General features: G+C 42.1%; 2 protein-coding genes across 4 annotated transcripts in view; one reads left to right on the top strand and one right to left on the bottom strand.

Annotated features, from left to right (window-relative positions):
- Positions 1 to 7148: 7148 nt before the first annotated feature.
- On the bottom strand, positions 7149 to 16395 carry PHOSPHO2 (phosphatase, orphan 2). 2 transcript variants are annotated; one of them, XM_053597871.1, is made up of 3 exons: positions 16131 to 16395; positions 12586 to 12752; positions 7149 to 7901 (listed from the first exon to the last, which is right to left on the bottom strand). In XM_053597871.1, exon 3 carries the CDS (start codon positions 7876 to 7878, stop codon positions 7156 to 7158), a length of 723 nt encoding a protein of 240 aa, XP_053453846.1. In that variant the 5' UTR covers positions 7879 to 7901; positions 12586 to 12752; positions 16131 to 16395; the 3' UTR covers positions 7149 to 7155. The 2 variants fall into 2 exon arrangements, with proteins under 2 accessions (XP_053453846.1, XP_053453847.1); XM_053597872.1 differs by lacking the exons at positions 12586 to 12752; positions 16131 to 16395 and adding an exon at positions 10658 to 10968.
- Positions 16396 to 16468: 73 nt separating this feature from the next.
- Positions 16469 to 19511, top strand: part of CFAP210 (cilia and flagella associated protein 210) — a 51589-nt gene continuing 48546 nt past the window's right edge. For both annotated transcript variants that reach the window (XM_053597864.1, XM_053597865.1), the window contains exon 1: positions 16469 to 16599. In XM_053597864.1, the coding sequence (XP_053453839.1) occupies positions 16551 to 16599 (49 nt within the window). In that variant the 5' untranslated portion in view covers positions 16469 to 16550. The remainder of the gene's footprint in view (positions 16600 to 19511) is intronic.

The raw sequence follows: 19511 nt of genomic DNA, 5'->3' as shown, positions 1-19511 counted from the left end.
AGTAATCCTCTCGTCTCAGCCTCCTTAGTAGCTGGGACTATAGGTGCCAGCCACCACATCCGGCTATTTTTACAGATGGGGGTCTTGCTTTTACTCAGGCTGGTCTCAAACTCATGAGTTCAGGCAATCCCCCTTGGCCTCCCAGAATGCTAGGATTATAGGTGTGAGCCACTGCACCCAGCTGGCTAGTTACTTTTTATAGTGTGCCTTACAATGTACCTGTTTATAGATTTATTTTGAGGCCTACTATATTAGCTTTCTACTGCTGTGTAATATATTACCAAAAATTTAGTATCTTAAAATACCACACGTTATCTCACAGGTATTCTGTGGGTTAAGAGTTCAAGCACAATTTAGTTGGCTCTTCTGTTTCATGGTCTCACAAAATTGCAATTAAGGTATTAACAGGAACTGTGGTCTCAGCTGAGGGTCCACTGGGACAGGAGTCACTTCCAAAATCACATGGATGCTGACAACATTCACTTCCTCACAGACTACTGGAATAAGGACCTGTTTCTTACCAATTATTGGCTAGAGGCCACTCTTAGTTGTTTGCCATGTGGCCCTCTCCAAAGGCTAGTTCACAACATGACAGCTTGCTTTTTCAAAATCAAGGAGTCTCTACAAGATGGACATTAAAATTTGATGTAGTCATGTATACATAATCATGTATAGCCCATCATCTTTGTGGTATTCTGTTGATCAGAAGAAAGTCATAGGTTAGCTGGGTGTTGTGGCGGGCACCTGTAGTCCCAGCTACTTGGGAGGCTGAGGCAAGAGAATCACTTAAGCCCAGGAGTTGGAGGTTGCTATGAGCTATGTGATGCCATGGCACTCTACCTAGGGCCATAAAGTGACACTCTGTCTCTACAAAAAAAAAAAAAAAAAAAAGGAAGCAAGTCATAGGAATCCTCTCCTACAAAAGGAATACCAGAGGACAGGAATTATGTGGACCACCATAGAGTCTGTCAGCCACACCTAGGATGTTAACTTCTTCCTGAGAAGGAAATTTAGATTTGCTTCTGCCAGGCACCGCAACTTCAACCTTGTTTTAGAGATGTGATGGGAAAGGGAGGGGAGGGGAGGGAAGGGGGAAAGAAAGAGGAATCTCATATCTCATGCATGGAGGACAAAAAAGAAAAAAAAGAGACTAAGAGCATTCAAAGCTGGCCACCTGCAGGTGGCTCTCACCTGTAATCATAGCACTCTGGGAGGCTGAGGCAAGGTGGATCCCTTGAGCCCAGGAGTTCAAGACCAGCCTGAGCAAGAGTGACACCCCATCTCTACTAAAAATACAAAAACTAACCGGGCATAGAGGTGCACTCCTGTAGTCCCAGCTAATTGGTAGGTTGAGGCAAGAGGATTGCTCAAGCCTAAGAGTTTGTGGTTGCTGGGAGCTATGATGACACCATGGCACTCTACCCAGGGTGACAGAGTGAGACTCTGCCTTAAAAAAAAAAGTATTGGGGGCAGCGCCTGTGGCTCAAGGAGTAGGGCGCTGGCCCCATATACCAAAGGTGGTGGGTTCAAACCCGGCCCCGGCCAAAAAAAAAAAAAAGTATTCAAAGGCGAGCAGCTATCCCATTGAAGGCCTGTTTACTTCTAGATCATTCTTACTTCTAATGGGCAAGATCCTCACTCAAATTAAAGGAAAAGGTTTACCAGTGCAGGCCCCATATTCCAAAGCCTCTTCTCCCTGGTTCCATTAGGTTATCAACATAGCCATTCAGCATTTCAGCCACCATTCACAGAATTAGCCAACACAGGAGAAAACGGCTAACCTACCAAAATTTCTGTGCCTCCTTAAGAATTCTTCATTATTGGGTGGCACCCATAGCTCAGTGGGTAGGGCACTGGCCACATTCACCAAGGCTGGTGGCTTTGAACCTGGCCCCAGGCCAGCTAAAACAACAATAATAACTGCAACAACAAAAGTAGCCAGGTGTTGTGGCGGGCGCCTATAGCACCCACTACTCAGGAGGCTGAGGCAATAGAATTGCTTAAACCCAGGAGTTTGAGGTTGCTGTGAGCTGTGACGCCACAGCACTCTACTGAGGGTGACAGCTTGAAACTCTGTCTCAGGAAAAAAAAAAAGAAAAGAATTCTTCATTATTGGCTTGGCGGCCGTAGCTCAGTGGCTAGGGTGCTGGCCTGCCCACATACACTAGGGCTGGCGGATTTGAACCCAGCCCGGGCCTGCCAAACGACAACTACAATAACAAAATAGCTGGGCGTTGTGGTGGGCACCCGTAGTCCCAGCTGTTTGGAAGGAGGCAAGAGAATCGCTTAAGCCCAAGAGTTTGAGGTTGCTGTGAGCTGTGACACCACAGCACTCTACCAAGAGCAAGATAGTGAGACTCTGTCTCAAAAAAAAAAGAATGCTTCATTAATGCCGCTCTCTGATGTCTTTAAGCAGACTATTTTAAATTTTGTGCAGCAGCTTTTCTACCTATCTCAACACTTCTAGTTCAAATTACTTGGTGTGGGCTGGGTGTGGCAGCTCACGCCTGTAATCCTAGCACTCTGGGAGGACAAGACAGGTGGATCACCTGAGCTTAGGAGTTTGAGACCAGCCTGAGCAACAGCAAGACCCCATCTCTAAAAAATAGCTGGGCATTGTGGCAGGCACCTGTAGTGTCACATACTTGGGAGGCTGAAGCAAGAAGATCACTTGACCCCAAGAATTTGAGGTTGCTTTAAGCTGTGATGCCATACACTCTTATCAAGGGTGACAAAGTGAGACTCTATTAAAAAAAAAAATTATTTGGTCTACCTTTACCATAAACAAAAGTCTTGAAACTTTTTAGTTCCATAATTTATAATTTGTTATTGGTCTCAAGATGTAGACAAATAATAATCTGATAATAAGATATTATCTAGCCTATTAAAGCAAAATAAAGATATACTTTTTCAACTTAGAAAAAAACAGATGATTACTACTTTTCCTTCCATATATTGAACTTTATTTTTTTTTTTTTTTTAGACAGAGTCTCATTCTGTGTGCTGGGTAGAGTGCTGTGGTGTCATAGCTCACAACAACCTCAAAGTCTTAGGCTTGAGCAACATACATTGAATATTTCTATAATATTTCTGAAGTTTCTCATGATTTGGAAACAAAATCTTATTTATTTATTTTTTTTTGTAGAGACAGAGTCTCACTGTACCGCCCTCGGTAGAGTGCCATGATGTCACACAGCTCACAGCAACCTCTAGCTCTTGGGCTTAGGCGATTCTCCTGCCTCAGCCTCCTAAGCAGCTGGGACTACAGGCGCCCGCCACAACGCCCGGCTATTTTTTTGTTGCAGTTTGGCCGGGGCTGGGCTTGAACTCACCACCCTCGGTATATGGGGCCGGCGCCCTACTCACTGAGCCACAGGCGCCGCCCAACAAAATCTTATTATTACATACTGAATATTTAAGGCTAAAACACGAATCTAGAAATTAACATGAACTTATGAATCTTTTAAAATCAGTTGATATTTGCTAATATCACTTAATATTAGCAATGGTCACTTAAATATTGAATACTCCTCCAAATAACATGTAGTATTATATTGCTCAAGACTACATTGCCAAATAGAAACACACTGATCTGATTACACTAGTATACTGTAGTTGTTTATGACACTATAAGTTAAAAATATTTGAACAACATTAATACGTGTTTCATTTCAAAAGGAAAGTCTGAAATTAGTGAAAATTTGATTAACAGATACTGCGTTCCTTTCAAATACTCTAGTTTGGGAAAGAGGGGCCCAACTCTGCCCCCTGGACCTCTATGCTTGAAGAGCATGAGGCAGCCCTAGCACCCTCGGGACTAGGGCCTGTGAGCTCACAGCCTTGGCTGGCAGCAGCAATCTCTCAAAGCAAGGGCTCCGAGTGGGGCCACCTCCTAGCTACACTGTGGGCCCTGGAGGCAGCATCTCTTTCACAGCAAGCTCCTAGCCTACTTAGCAGTGACTCTGAAGAGGAATAGGTGGAAAGGAAAAAGATATACCCCCCCAAAAGGTATCATTTTCCAGTGCCTCTGCTGAAGTAAAGGGGAAAAGGAAGAAGAAATGTCGAAAACAGAGCTTGAGTGACTCTGAGGAAAGTAGAAAGGAAGAAGTGTCAGAAACAAACTCTTGTTAGCAGTGACTTTGCAGAAGAAGAGAAAAAAAGGAGAAACACCAGAAACATGCCTCTTAAACCCAGCCCAAAACCTGGACAGTGTTGGCCATTCAGGTCCCAAAGCCTGGAAGAACAGTGCTGCAAATGAACCACCCAAGCCAAGTCCTGGGTCCACTTCATCCAAACATGCTCATACCTTAAGCCAGAAGCAATGGTGGAACCAGCAAAGAACAAGCAGAGACACAAGAACAAGTTTTGGCCACCTTGGATGTCAGCCCAGACTCTAGCTAGGCCCCCACAGATATACCGCTTTCCCACAGGCCAGACAGCCCTGAGGCTCAGGCTGGAGACGTGTGAACCCACATGGCTGGATGGCCTGATTTTGCCACCTCAATGAACAGCTGCACTCAGGGCGCAGCAGTGCTGCACAACTTCTCTTCCAGAAAGACCCTGAGGCTTTTCTTCTTTACCACTGTGGCTTCCAGAGCCAAGTAAAGTGGCCAGTGCAGCCAGTGGACCGCATTGCAAAAATTTTTGCCAGTGGCCTGCATCCCTAGTGGTAGCTGACTTTGGTTCTGAGGATTGCCGCTAGGCTTCAAGCATCTGGAATCCTGTGTACTGCTTTGACTTGGCCTCTCTGGACCTCAGGGTCACTGTGTGTGACATGGCCCAGATGCCTTCAGAGGATGAGTCAATGGATAAGGCTATGTTTTGCCTTTCACTGATGGAAACCAACATCAGGGACTTCCTAGAGGCGGTAAATCAAACCCGGGGGTCAGGGAGTCTCCTGGTGGAGATCAGCAGCTGCTTTGAGGATGTTTGGATCTTTCTAGGTAGGCTTCAAGATCATCCCCAAGGATCTGACCAACAGCTACTTCTTGTTTGAGTTAAAAAATACTGGGCCTCTTCAGGAAGGGCCCAAGGCTCAACTCTCAGGCCTGAAGATTCAGCCATGTCACTATAAGCACCTCTGGGACCTCCCTTGAAAAGGGAGGCAGAACTTGAATTTCAGGTTCAGAACTCTTAAGACCATGAGCCACAACTTGGTACTACCTTCCTTCTACTCTAAGAACAAAGTCTGATAAAACTATTGACTTGCTTCACTCTACTGAAGGCTTCTTGGTTACAGGAAACAAAATCACTTAGGGTAAGAATAAATTATTTATTATGAAAACATGGGGCTACATAGGGATCAAAGATGACCTTAGGTATCATGAAAACCAGATGGCTCGTAATTAAGGAATCTCTGGTTTGGCTTTTCTTTCCATTTCAAAGCTACATGGTCTTTCTGTCCTGGCATCTCTGCTTTGTATTCTTCTGTCTGTAGAGCTCTGCTCACTTGTAGCTTCTGCTCCTGCAGCTTCAGTCTGCCTAGGCTTTCAAGGGTGCACAAAGGTAACTGTTGCCTCTTAGCTCTGAGGCAACTGGTAGTCCATTAGCATCCTGACTCAACACACCAATCTGAGCTACCAGGTGGAGACTTGGGATGTCCCTCTAGTAAGCATTTTTTTTTTTTTTTTTTTTGAGACAGCTGTCAAGCTGTCCCCCTGGGTAGAGTGCTATGGCATCACAGCTCACAGCAACCTCCAACTCCTGGGCTCAAGTGATTCTCCTGCTTCTGCCTCCCAAGTAGCTGGGACTACAGGCACCCGCCACAATACCTGGCTATTTTTTTGGTTGCAGCTGTCATTGTTGTTTGTGGGCCCGGGCTGGATTCGAACCCACCAGCTCAGGTGTATGTGGCTGACGCCTTAGCCGCTTGAGCCACAGGCGCCGAGCCTATTGAGCACTTCTAGTGGCTCATCTTTCTTCTCTGTCCTCATCTCTACCTGTGGAATCATATACACCAAACCACTCCCACAACTCATTATTCTGTGGTACCTTGGGTTATATGTGGTGAATAACAGATTCTTGAATCATGTAGACCCAGATTAAAATCCTAGGCTGCCACTCAGAGCAGGGAGTCATTTAATCTCTGAATATTACATTCCTCATTTGGAAAATGCCAAAATTCTTGTCTTACAGGATCACTGTGTGGTTACTAACAAAATCCAAAGTATTAACTGGCTGTGTCTGAAACAAATACACTGATTTGGGAGGACATTATATACATTTGGGAGCATTTTATTCTTATGTGAGTAAACCATCCAGCTTATAATATGTTACTGGACATAGTTTCAAAATAAATATCTAAGGGAATAAAATATGATTACTTTCTTTAGAAATAAATTTAAAAATATAACTTATCAATCAACAACCTTTAGTATAGACCACTAGTTGCACCTACTTCAATTCTGTACTCTTTCTTTTCTCTCAACTTTTTCTGGACACATGACCACAAGAATGAAGGCTTTATTTTCCACCCTTCCTTGTTGATTACAAGTGGGGTGTTATAATTAAGTCTGGCCAATGATATTTAAAAAAAGAAGTGCGAGTTTTGGGAAATTTCCTTAGACAAAGAGATGTAACCTCACTGCTCTCCTTGCTGACCAGAATGCTGTTGTGAGGCTGGGCCTTGAGCAATAATCTTGTATCATGGGTTGGAAGCCAAGAGCTAAGGTTGGTAGAGCAACACAGCAGCCATGAAATACTTACCTCTGGAATGCTTTTAAGTGAGAGGGAAAAATTGCCTTTTTCTTTCTTTCTTTCTTTTTTTAAGAGGCAAGTCTCACTCTGTTGCCCCAGGCTAGAGTGCTGTGGCCCCAGAACTCATAGCAATCTCAAACTCCTGGGCTCAAGCTATTCTCTTGCCTCAGCCTCCCTGAATAGCTGGGACTACAGGCATGCACCACCACATCTGGCTAGTTTTTCTATTTTTAGTAGAGACCTGGTCTCACTCTTGCTCAGTCTCAAACTCCTTGCCAGTCTCGAACTCCTGATCTTGAACAATACACCCACTCTGCGTCCCAGAGTGCTAGGATTATAGGTGTGAGCCACTGTACTAGGCCCCCAAAATTGCCTTTTTCAAAGCTGCTGGTATTTGGGGTTTTAGTTTTATGCTGCTGAAGGTAATTTTAACTGATACACATTTCAACTGTTGGCATGTTACTTCTTTATAAGAAATTGTAAATGGGAAATTATTTCAACACCTGAGGACCACACTACAATAGAATATTCTATAGGCTCAAGATTTTGAGACATTCTGGCAAGAGTTTTCTGTAAGGCATATCCTTTCCGTGGCATGGCAACATCATTCTTCTTTAAAAAGGTTATTGGACAAACATCATTTTCACCATCACCTATATAAACAATCTGTGTATAATTCTCTACTTGTGACTGTTTACCTACAAATTCTGCCAAAGCTACATTTTTGCAAAGATTCTTTGGGCATCTGTTGCAAGAATGAGCATGATAATTTTCCACAGTGAGATGACCTTTGCTATCAAAAGCTGCTAGGTTTGTAAGTACTTTATCAAACACATCATGAAAATTGGCAGCTTTTAAAACCCAATCTATGAAGACTGAATTTGAATCTGAAATAATAATACAGTCAAATTTGTCCTTATTCTTTCTTATAAAGTTGAAAAGTTCCACCATTCCTGGAGTAAAAGGCACTGATGTCACTGCTCTTTTCATTTCATCTTCTCTTACACCTTTATCTCCCAAATACTTAAAGACTCTGCCCATAAATTCTGTCCACAATCCTTTTTGATAAGAATTCTGTAGTTCAATAGGAAGCTTTTTGCCTGGAGCACATTGTACAATCCAAGTGTCACTATTGTCATCTATGATTGTATTGTCAAAGTCAAAAACCAGCAAAATTTTCATGGTTGCAGTAGATTTGGGTTACCCTGAAAAAAGAAGAAATATTATTCCCTACACAAACTGTTTACATATCTAGCTATTATACTTATTTAATAAACATAACTGTTAATGTGCTAAAACAAGGGATATAATAAACAACCAATTAAGCATTTTAAGACTACCACATAAGCACTTTTCCCTAAGAGGCAAAATTCACATTTGAGTATTTTAAGTGAATGGAAAACAAAATATATAAAAAGGACACTCATAATTTCATTGTGTTCCTGTGAGGATGATTCGATGATTCTTTCTTTCTTTCTTTTTTTTTAAAAGACAAATAGTCCTTCTGTTGCCCTGGCTAGAGTGCAGTGGCATCATCACAGTTCACTGCATCCTCAAACTTCTAGGCTCATAGTAACCTCAAACTCCTGGGTTCCAGCAATCTTCCTGCTTCAGCCTCCCAAGTACGTGGAACTATAGGCACATACCATCACACTCGGCTAATTTTTTCCTGTTTTTAGTAAAGACAGGGTCTCACTCTTGCTCAGGCTGGTCTCAAATTCTTGATTTCAAGTGATCCTCCTGCCTCAGCCTCCTAGAGTGCTAGGATTACAGGAGTGAACCACCAAGCCCAGACTGGTTTTTTTTTTTTTTTTTTTTGCAGTTTTTGGCCGGTGCTGGGTTTGAACCCACCACCTCTGGCATATGGGGCGGCGCCCTACTCCTTTGAGCCACAGGCCCTGCCCCGGGATTATTCTTATAAAAGGTAAAATACAGAAAAAAATGCAGGTTAATTTTTCTTACTATTATTAAATTTTCAATCATAGCCATACTCAGTTTATTATATTAAAATATTTCAAATAATTCTCTTATTAAGTAATAGGTCATTTATATTATAGATTTTCTGGGTACTAGCCAAAATTCTGAGCAAATTTACCATGAAATCTTATAAAATATAAAACAATTTTTTAAAAGGTGTTTATCCTGGGGCAGTGCCTGTGGCTCAAAGGGGTAGGGCACTGGCCCCATATGCTGGAGGTGGTGGGTTCAAACCCAGCCCTCGGCCAAAAATAAATAAATAAATAAAAAGGTGTTTATCCTGAAATCAGTTTCTAAATGCTATATGTTTTCACTAAATGATTGCTTGATACTTAAAATTCTAAACAAATTACCTGAGAACTGGAGATCAATTTAATTCTTTTTTTTTTTTTTTTCAGTTTTTGGCCAAGGCTGGGTTTGAACCCACCACCTTTGGCATATGGGGCCAGCACCCTACTCCCTTGAGCCACAGGCGCTGCCCGATCAATTTAATTCTTACAAACTTGAAGTATCTTTTGTTAATAGTTTTCACATGGTATTTATATCTGCTCTAGATAGCTTGACTCTTGGGTGGCAAATCATCTGAATTCACCTGAGTAATTATACTACTTATGATGTGACAATTACTTAAGACTATTTTCATTAGAAGATAATGAAGGTCATTAATTATAATCTCAAGAGAAAAAGAAAGAACAAGCTGATCAACAGGTGGCCATGAATGAAAATATCACAAAAAAAGTTAAGTGTACAGAATACCCAGGAAAGCTATAATTAGTGTGTATAATCAAAAAATTTATAAAAGGAATAACTAATATTTTTTTTTTTTGTAGAGACAAGAGTCTCACTGTACCACCCTTGGGTAGAGTGCCGTGGCGTCACACGGCTCACAGCAACCTCTAACTCTTGGGCTTATGCGATTCTCTTGCCTCAGCCTCCCGAGCAGCTGGGACTACAGGCGCCCGCCACAATGCCCGGCTAGGAATAACTAATATTTTTAAGAGATCACTCTATGCCAGGCACTGGCCTAAAACCTTTACAATCTTATTTGTCACAACCCTATTAAGTAGGAATCATTACTATCCTTACCTTAAAGATATATAAACTGTAGTTTAAAGCGTTTAAGTGTTAGTTAAATGGCAGTTTTGGACTCAGGCTGGTTTGATTCCAAAGTTCATACTTTTAAGTATCAAACCCCAGTGGTATTTTAATATAGTATTTTAAACTATTCATTATTTAAAAATAAAATACTGAGGGCCAAGCATGGTAGTTCACATTTGTAATACCAACACCTTGGGAGGCTGAGGTGGGAGGATCACTTGAGGCCAGGAGTTCAAGAGAAGCCTAGGCAACATGGTGAGACCCTATCTCTAAAAAAAAAAAAAAGCCAGGCATGGTGGTATACATCACCTAGCTACTAGTGAGGCTAAGGCAGGAGGGTCTCTTGAGTGCAGGAATTTGAGGCTACAGAGAGCTCTGATCACACCACTGCATTCCAGACTGGTGACAGAGTAAGATCCTCTCTCTAAAGAAAAGAAAAAGATGGCTCAGCACCCGTGGCTCAGACAGTAGGGTGCCAGCCACATACACTGGAGCTGGTGGTTCGAGCCCAGCCCGGGCCTGCTAAACAATGAGAACTGCAACCAAAAAATAACTGGGCTGTGTGTCGGGTGCCTATAGTCCCAGCTACTTGGGAGAGGCTGAGGCAAGAATATCGCTTAAGCCCAAGAGTTTGAGGTTGCTGTGAGTTGTGACACTGCGACACTCTACCGAGTAAGATATAGTGAGACTGTCTCAAAAAAAATAAATAAATTAAAAAAAATAGGGTGGCGCCTGTGGCTCAAGGAGTAGGGCGCCGGTCCCATATGCTGGAGGTGGTGGGTTCAAACCTAGCCCCAGCCAAAAAAAAAAAAAAAAAACCACAAAAAAAAAAAATAATAATATGAAATACTAAGTAGGTTATTTTGGCAAAAAGATGTTTAATTACCTGAAAATATTCATTATCCTCAAAGCATACACAAACCATAACACATCTGTGATGTACTTTATAAAGATTCTGAAGCTTTAGCAAGAAATCCTAAAAAACGAAAAGCAAAGAACTTTACCAGTAAGATATCAATTAAAGGACGGCGCCTGTGGCTCAAGGAGTAGGACACTGGTCCCATATGTCGGAGATGGCAGGTTCAAACCCAGCCCCAGCCAAAAAAAAAAGATATCAATTAAAAATGGAAAACATGGGTGGTGCCTGTGGCTCAAAGGGTAGGGTGCCAGCCCCATATGCCAGAGGTGGTGGGTTCAAACCCAGCCCCAGCCAAAAAAAAAAGATATCAATTAAAAATGGAAAACATGGGTGGTGCCTGTGGCTCAAAGGGTAGGGTGCCAGCCCCATATGCCAGAGGTGGTGGGTTCAAACCCAGCCCCAGCCAAAAACTGCAAAATAAATAAATAAATAAATAAATAAATAAAATGGAAAACATGTCATTTAACCACATGTATTTTCCAGTTCATAACAATAGATACCTAGTAGTAAAGACAGGTTAGAGGTGGGCAGCGCCTGTGGCTCAGTTGGTAAGGTGCCGGCCCCATATACCGAGGGTGGTGGGTTCAAACCCGGCCCCGGCTGAACTGCAACCAAAAAATAGCTGGACGTTGTGGCGGGCACCTGTAGTCCCAGCTACTCTGGAGGCTGAGGCAAGAGAATCGCTTAAGCCCAGGAGTTGGAGGTTGCTGTGAGCTGTGTGATGCCATGGCACTCTACTGAGGGCCATAAAGTGAAACTCTGTCTCTACACAAAAAAAAAAAAAAAAAAAAGACAGGTTAGAGGTCTTGATTTACGTAAGAGTAATTATTTTGTCTCTCAATTTAGAGTACTATCTAGAGAATAACTAACCTGGGGGGTAGCTCCTGTTGTGTGAATTTAGATGGTATATATAATATTCTAATATTCTGGATCTTTGTATCTCCAAATGCCTAATCTAGCTGTCTCTGACTGTATCCCTGAAATTTAAATGCAGAATTCACTTTCCCGTAGAAGTAATATAATAAATAACAATAAGGCATAATCAATGATTTCATTATTACTGTACCCAGGCATATTTTTTTTTCCTTTTTATTTTTATTGTTGGGGAACCCAGGCATATTTTAAACTGAATATGCTTTTGGAGTATTCTGAATTTATAATTAAAATATTTTTCCCCATTGGTTTTCATATTTGTTACGATAATTTTCTGGCGGGTATTTAGTCAAGTGTCTTAGTCTAACAACATTCATATCAAAATTTCTTTTTCTTTTTCTTTTTTTTTTTGTAGAGACAGTCTCACTGTACTGCCCTCGGGTAGAGTGCCATGGCATCACATGGCTCACAGCAACCTCTAACTCTTGGGCTTACGTGATTCTCCTGCCTCAGCCTCCCGAGCAGCTGGGACTACAGGCGCCCGCCACAACGCCCGGCTATTTTTTTGTTGCAGTTTGGCCGGGGCTGGGTTTGAACCCGCCACCCTCAGCATATGGGGCCGGCGCCCTACTCACTGAGCCACAGGCACTGCCCCATATCAAAATTTCTTTTTTTGTTGCCCTGGGGTTGAGTGCCCTGGCGTCATACCTCACAACAACCTCAAACTCTTGGGCTCAAGCAATTCCTCTTGCCTCCGCTTCCCAAGTAGCTGGGATTATAGGTGGCTGCCACAACACAAAATATTTTTTTTCAAATGTTAACTCATTAATTGAAAACTGCCTCAAGCCTGGATTTAATTACACATAAATTACTGAAATTTCTGAACTATTACTCTCAAAATAGCACGAGACTGAAGGCAACAAAGTTCCACCACTAATATAAGTGTACTTCTCATAATTTCAGATTTATTTCTATTTGTCTTTTTTCACCATTCAACATAAACCTTTATTAAAAATACTTACCCAACTTTGTATTTCCAAGACAATTAATCTTATTTCAGCATAGGGCTTAGGTCATGATAATCCTCAGTTTTAAACACCAGCCAGTTGCTTTTAAACATCATTCCTAGTCTATAAACAGGGAGTAAGGTCTTCTGGTTTGGAGCACAAGAATGGAAACTTCTTAACTCCTGAAATTAAAAAAAGTATTTTAAGAGCTTTCAAATTTGTGTTTAATTATGTTCTTTTTCCTTATGTCAGAAAAGCATCTATTGGCAATGGGAGAAACAAAATTTTGGTTAAATAACAACAAAAAGACCCTTAAGTATAAAACAGGGAATAGTATGTGAAAATCAGTTTTTTCCAGTGGATAAAATCACAAGTGTTAAGTTGATTGAGATTTTCAGATTCCACTCTTTCATTTTACTTGTTGAATAACAGAGGTATATACATTCTGTTGTCAACAAACATTCAGAAATTTACTGCTATATTTGAAACAAAAATGTTTTAAAAAAATTAAGGATGGGGGCAAAGACTTAAAGAACATGAATCTGTTTTGATACCAATTTGTTAAAATTCCAAAAAGTTACTATCTATTCTCTTCAAAAGCACAAGCAGTGTCTACTAGTATACATGCAGTGTTTCCAGAGTGTAACGATAACCTATCTACATTACACAATAATAACTGTAAACTAATAGATATCCAAGAATTGGGGATCAGTTAAATACGGAATGTATTTGATAGCCATGTAATATATATTCAGCCAGTAAAAATTAAGATGTTCAGTTCAAATTAAACAAGTCACAGAATAGTATGTATGGTATAATCTTACTTTTGTTTTAAAAAATAAATGTTTTTGTATACAGTGTTCATGGGTGGGTTCAATTGTAGTTCACACTTTTTCTACATTGATTTTGTAATAAAATATTTTTCTTCCCCAAATGATTTACTATTTCATATCAGAATGTATATGAGAGAAAAAAGGATGGGGATTATAAAAGAACAAATAACTCTAGACTGATTTGGCTATGACAATCCAAGTTAGAAAGATTTAAAACCTGGATTGTGAAGTCAAAGGACATCTGACCACCATGTCAAATTGGCAAATCAATGACAAGAAATCTTTTTTTTTTAATTTTAATTTTTTTTATTTATTTATTTTTATTATTGTTGAGGATTCATTGAGGGTACAATAAGCCAGGTTACATTGATTGCAATTGTTAGGCAAAGTCCCTCTTGCAATCATGTCTTGCCCCCATAAAGTGTGACACACACCAAGGCCCCACCCCCCTCCCTCCGTCCCTCTTTCTGCTTTTCAATGACAACAAATCTTATGAGACTGGCCAGGTGCAGCGGCTCATGCCCGTAACCCCAGCACTCTGGAAGGCTGAGGCAGGAGGATCCCTTGAGCTCAGGAGTGAGAGTGAGAGTGAGACCCCGTCTCTACTAAAAAAATATAGAAAAATTAGCTGGGTGTTGTGGTGGGCACCTGTAGTCCCAGCTACTTGGGAGGCTGAGGCAGGAGGATCATTTGAGCCCAGGAGTCTGAGGTTGCTGTGAGCTAGGCGGAGGCCATGGCAATGTACCCTAGAGCAACAGAGTGAGACTGTCTCAAACAAAAAAACAAACTTGAGATTCAATATATTTTTTTTTTGAGACAGCGTCTCACTATGTTGCCCTCTAGAGTGCTATGATATCACAGCTCACAGCAACCTCAAACTCTTGGGCTTAAGCGATTCCCTTGCGTCAGCCTCCCAAGTAGCTGGGACTATAGGTGCCCGCCACAACACCTGGCTATTTTGTTGTTGTTGCAGTTGTCATTGTTGTTTAGCTGGCCTGAGCTGGGTTTGAACCTGCCAGGCCTGGTGTATGTGGCCAGCGCCCTAACCGCTGCGCTATGGGTGCTGAGCCAAGATTCAATATTTTTTAAAACTAATTTAGTTAAAATTCCAGATAAATTTTTTTGGGAGACTATTCTCCATGGGTCCATAGCGTTCTGCATGTCTGACAAGAAAGGCACTTAACTTTCTTTTGCTGTCTAGACTATGGTCTCAAGGATGTTTGTATAATGAACAGCCTTGAAAGGCATGCTTATCAGGCAAAATACACACTTGGGCTCTCTAGGCTCAGGGTTCCTGTCTTGTAATGCAACACTCCAGATCCAGGTGACTTCTGGGGCACTCTGCATCTGGGGCTTGAGAAAAATTGCTAATATTCTGGCTACTGTTGTAATTCATCTCTTAAAGAGTCTGCGTCTTCTACAAAACTATGGCAGGCTAAGTTGTTAGCTTGCAAGTAGGGTAAAATTTCTGATCCTTCCTGGTTCTTGTATTTTTTAAGCTATGCTTCCAAAAAGCCACCAGTGTTGTATGTGCAAGAACTAATTATCTACAAGTATTTTATTAATTCTTCCATACTTACCAACATTATAACATCTGACAGTAAACCTGAAGAAAAACAGTACAACTACGTGTTAGAACTTTTGTTATTAAAAACTTTATGTTTGGCAGGTGCAGTGGCTCATGCCTATAATGCTAGCACTCTGGGAGGCTGAGGTGGGTGGATCACCTGCGCTCAGGAGTTCAAGACCAGCCTGAGCAAGAGCAAGACTCATCTCAAAACAAAACAAAACAAAACAAAACAAAAAGCTGGGTGTCTGTAGTGTTAGCTACTTGCGAGCCTGAAGCAAGAGGATCGCTTGAGCCCAAGAGTTTGAGGTTGCTATGAGCTACGATGCAACAGCACTCTACAAAAGGCAACAAAGACTTTCTCAAATAAATAAATAAATAAAATTTAAAAATTGAAATTTTATGTTCTTTTCATTTTGAGCGACTGCAATTTGGTGTCTAACGTGTTCATGTCGGAGCCAACTTTTAGTAATAAAATCATTTGTATATCAGTGTGTTAGAAAAGGATCTTTTGAAACCAAGTGTGCATCCACTCAACAGATTTTATGTCCACAGAGGTCTGATTGAGGTCCCCAAAACACATTCAGTTTACTATAATAAATTTAACAAGCAATTTAAAATATCTTAGGATCTTAACATCCATACTGTAGGGACATCACCCAAGTTGTTTTTTTTTGTTTTTTTTTGAGGCGCCGCCCATCACCCAAGTTTTAACACTCCTATTTTTTTTTTGTGGTTTTTGGCCAGGGCTGGGTTTGAACACACCACCTCTGGCATATGGGACCGGCCCTCTACTCCTTGAGCCACAGGCGCCGCCCAGCACTCCTATTTTTAAAAAAAACTTAACCTGCTACAGCCTTGGCCAGGTCTCAGAATCCCAAGGATTTAAAAATAGCTTTTATGTCAATTAACCCCTGGGTTTCTATAGTTAAAACAGTCACATTCTACTGGAGGGGTCAGAGGCGGACCCCAGGGACGGTTTGTTTTCCCACTTTAGTTGTACACTTTGACCAAATAGATGTGTGAAAAGTGCTACCGTTCCTGACCCCACCCTTTGGAAAGTGACCGTTGAAGGGAGGGCTTTTCTCTTCACAGTCCACCTGCGAGGAGACAGATCTGTGGGGCCTGACACCGAGCCTAGGCCTCGCGCTCTCACACACCTGCCGGGTCCACCTCCAAGGTAGGCGTCTGGATCTAGTTGGGAGTCGTTCCCCGTGAGGCGCGGAGCAGGTGGGTATGGGAGTAGCAGGCAGGCCTGCGCCCCAAGGGCTCCTCCCGAACCCAGACACGGCGTCGGCAGCTGCCGTGGCGTCTGTGCAGCTCCCGCCAACTTTGTCCCTCCGCCTCAGCCCCGCGCCTGCCGGAGACCGCCGTCCCATTCACACGTCAGGGTCTCAGCGCAGGCGCAGCCTCCGTTCTCTAGCGCCCTCGCCGACTGCAGTGAGTTCCGGGTTCTTCCGCGATGAATTGCGTCACTTCCGGAGGCGTTGCTAAGCAACAGAGTGGCGGTGAACACACTCCGACCTCTGCACCGCATTGGTTTTTCCAGGTCTGGGAGCGGCGCGGACCCCTAGTCAGAGATGCTGGTGCGGTTTGGACGGCGCTGTGGACAGGCGAAGGAAAGCACTGGTGAGCTAACCTGACCCATCTCGGGAAAGGGATTGGTTTTGGCCCCCAGGCATAGGGTGAAAGACGCGGGTGCCTTGTGAGGGCTTCGGTTGACTTTCGAAATGGGCGCCAGCAAGTCGAACGCATCCTCAGTAAGCTTCTTTGGGCTCTATGGAAGTTAGGCTGTTTTGCCTTCAGGTAGATGGGTGGAAAAGGGAAAGGGGAAGTGGAGGTGGGTGGGAGAAAGTTTACAGAAATAGGGAGTGGAGGAAAGAAAGGAAATCAGAGACTCCAACTGACCAGCTCGTCAGATACGAAAACTGCACAGTTACAGCTCCAGGAGTCTGGCATTTGCTTCCGTCATGTTTAAGCTTTGTTAGTCTCTGTGTGAATTGGAGTAGCTCTTAGTGGTATCAATGACCTCTTTAGAGTCTTGGCTCCGCCGCAAAACCTAAATTTAGTGGTCCTTACTAAAGTCTCTGAAGGAAATATCCAAATTTCCTCTTCTCTAATGTAAAAGTAAAGTTTCTTCGTTAGTCAAATGTGTTGACAGAGTATTAAAAATGATGTTCACAAGGTAGTTCCGAAGACCTCTTATAAAAAATTGATTTTGGAATAGATTTTGTCTTTGATTTCCGAAGACACCTTTATCAATTCCAACTAGGACAGTTCCTTAAGTCTGTAAATTAGCACTTAATGTTGTCATGGTGACAAATTCCCAGATCGTGGGAATTTGATCTAACTTCAAATCCTTGCCTGCGCGTCTGTAGCAATAGCGCCCCCTGCTCCAGGTGCAGAGTGAGAGCCAACCATTCTCCCACCGCTAATAGGACACTCTAGTGGACACTAGTTAATATAAAGTATTTGTGCAGTGAAAGCTTTATGAGGTGGCGGCAGAGAATCTTGTCATGTAAAAAAAGAGAGACTGCACCGATATGGCAAATATTGAAAAAGCACAATTACTCACTCTCACATATTCTTTTTCCTAAATATGCAGATCTGCCTAATAGTTAAATGTTTTGTGGCAGCTAGCTCAAAGGCTTCCATCTGAGCTCCACTGGTAAATTATAATCTCTGTTTGGAGGGCGGTGAAGTAGGAGAGGGGCTCAGATATTTAGAAAACTAATTGTAGAAGAAATAACATATAGTTGGGTGACATTAGCCAGAATGGTAGGGTAAGGATCTCTGAAAATCCTCTCCTTCGTAAAATCAATAAGAACACTGTCAAAAATTATCGTCAAAGTTACTTTTTCAGAACCCTGGAAATTAGCCAAAGGCTTGCTACAATCTGGGGAGTGTTTATTCAAGAAAACCAGCTGTATCTTGGTAACAAGAGCAAGGTTTTTGGCATTTTAATTTACCCTAGTTCTTTACTTTTCTCTTTATGTCATGGCAGCCTAGAGAACCACAGTAATTTCGGTGAAAACCAGTGACTTAGCCATTTGTAGAGAGGGTTGAACAGAGTTGGCTACCTCCAAAACTTGTCTCCCAGATAACTGCTATTTGACACATCTGCCAGTTCCTTGGTACATCTCACTCAGAAGGCTTTTTGTTATTTGATCTGGCTTAAAGCACACCAGGTATATTTGTCAGAATGGTCAGTGGCAGTTATTATAACATCACAGCTGCCCCAGGCAGTTCTCTGGTTTATATACTTCTCCCTAAAAAGCATGTTGGAAACTTAATCTCCATTCCGAATGGGAGATGGACACTAATGAGAGATGTTAGGCCATCAGGGCAGAATAAATGAATTAAGGCCATTATCTTGGGAATGGATTCCTTATAAAAGGGCAGGTTCAGCACCCTTCTACTCTGTCTCTTGTCTACTCTTTGCCCTTCTGCCATGTAATGCCTTCAGTCATGTTATAACACAGCAGGAAGTTCCTTGAACTTCTCAGCCTCCAGAACCATGAGCCAATAAATTTCTGTTCATTATAAATTACCTAGTCCCAGGTATTTTGTTATAGCAGCACAAACAGACTACAGACTAAGACAAGCAGTGATAACAGTTTAGGGGGTAAACAAGTTGACAAAAAAAACTTGAAAAGAGTAACTGGGAAATGAGATGTCCAGAGGGAGCTTTGGGAAATTCCTGATGTATTTCTGGGGATCAAGAAAGCCAAATGCATATCTAGAGTTATGCACATCCCCAGGAAAGACCTGAAATTGCTTTAAGCTCTCACCTCTGACTGACCTTGAAGCTCTGTGCAAGAAAAAAGTAATGGCTAAGATTGAGTTGTAAATTATCTGCCTGAGCATTGAAGGTATGCTGCAATACTCACACAGAGACCTTAGGCAAAGACTGGAAGACTATTAGTTCCAGACTCACCACTCTCCTTACCACTAAACTAACCAATCAGAGACTCCAATGACCACGTATAACAAAGAATACAAATTTTACAGAATTAGTTCAAAAAAGTCACCAAATAGCAACAAATTTTGAGTGTGTGCCAATTGGATTTTCCTGACACACATTTAAACTGTATGGTTTTCAACAAGAATTATGAAACATGCAAAGAAATAAGAAAGTATGGCTCCCAGGGCAGCACCTGTGGCTCAGTGAGTAGGGTGCCAACCCCATATACCGAAGGTGGTGGGTTCAAACCCGGCCCCGGCCAAAATGCAACAAAAAGTAGCTGGGCGTTGTGGTGGGCGCCTGTGGTCCCAGCTACTGGGGAGGCTGAGGCAAGAGAATCGCCTACGCCCAAGAGCTGGAGGTTGCTGTGAGCTGTGATGCCACAGCACTCTACCAAGGGCAATAAAGTGAAACTCTGTCTCTACAAAAAAAAAAAAAAAGAAAGTATGGCCCCAAAACGAGAAGAAAGTTTTGACAGAAATTTATAAGACAAAAACTTATATAAATTTAAGGTATTATAAATATGTTCAAAGAACTAAAAAATGTGTCTAAAGAACTACAGGGAGTATTAAGAATG

The sequence above is a fragment of the Nycticebus coucang genome, chromosome 7 (assembly GCF_027406575.1).
Source record: "Nycticebus coucang isolate mNycCou1 chromosome 7, mNycCou1.pri, whole genome shotgun sequence".
NCBI classification, from domain to species: domain Eukaryota; kingdom Metazoa; phylum Chordata; class Mammalia; order Primates; family Lorisidae; genus Nycticebus; species Nycticebus coucang.
Note: the sequence above shows the minus strand (reverse complement) of the source record. Positions and strands in the feature narration are given on the sequence as shown.

Bases quoted from the DNA above. Each gene is read 5' to 3' on its own strand.
- PHOSPHO2 (XM_053597871.1), bottom strand. From the start codon at position 7,878: ATGAAAATTTTGCTGGTTTTTGACTTTGACAATACAATCATAGATGAC.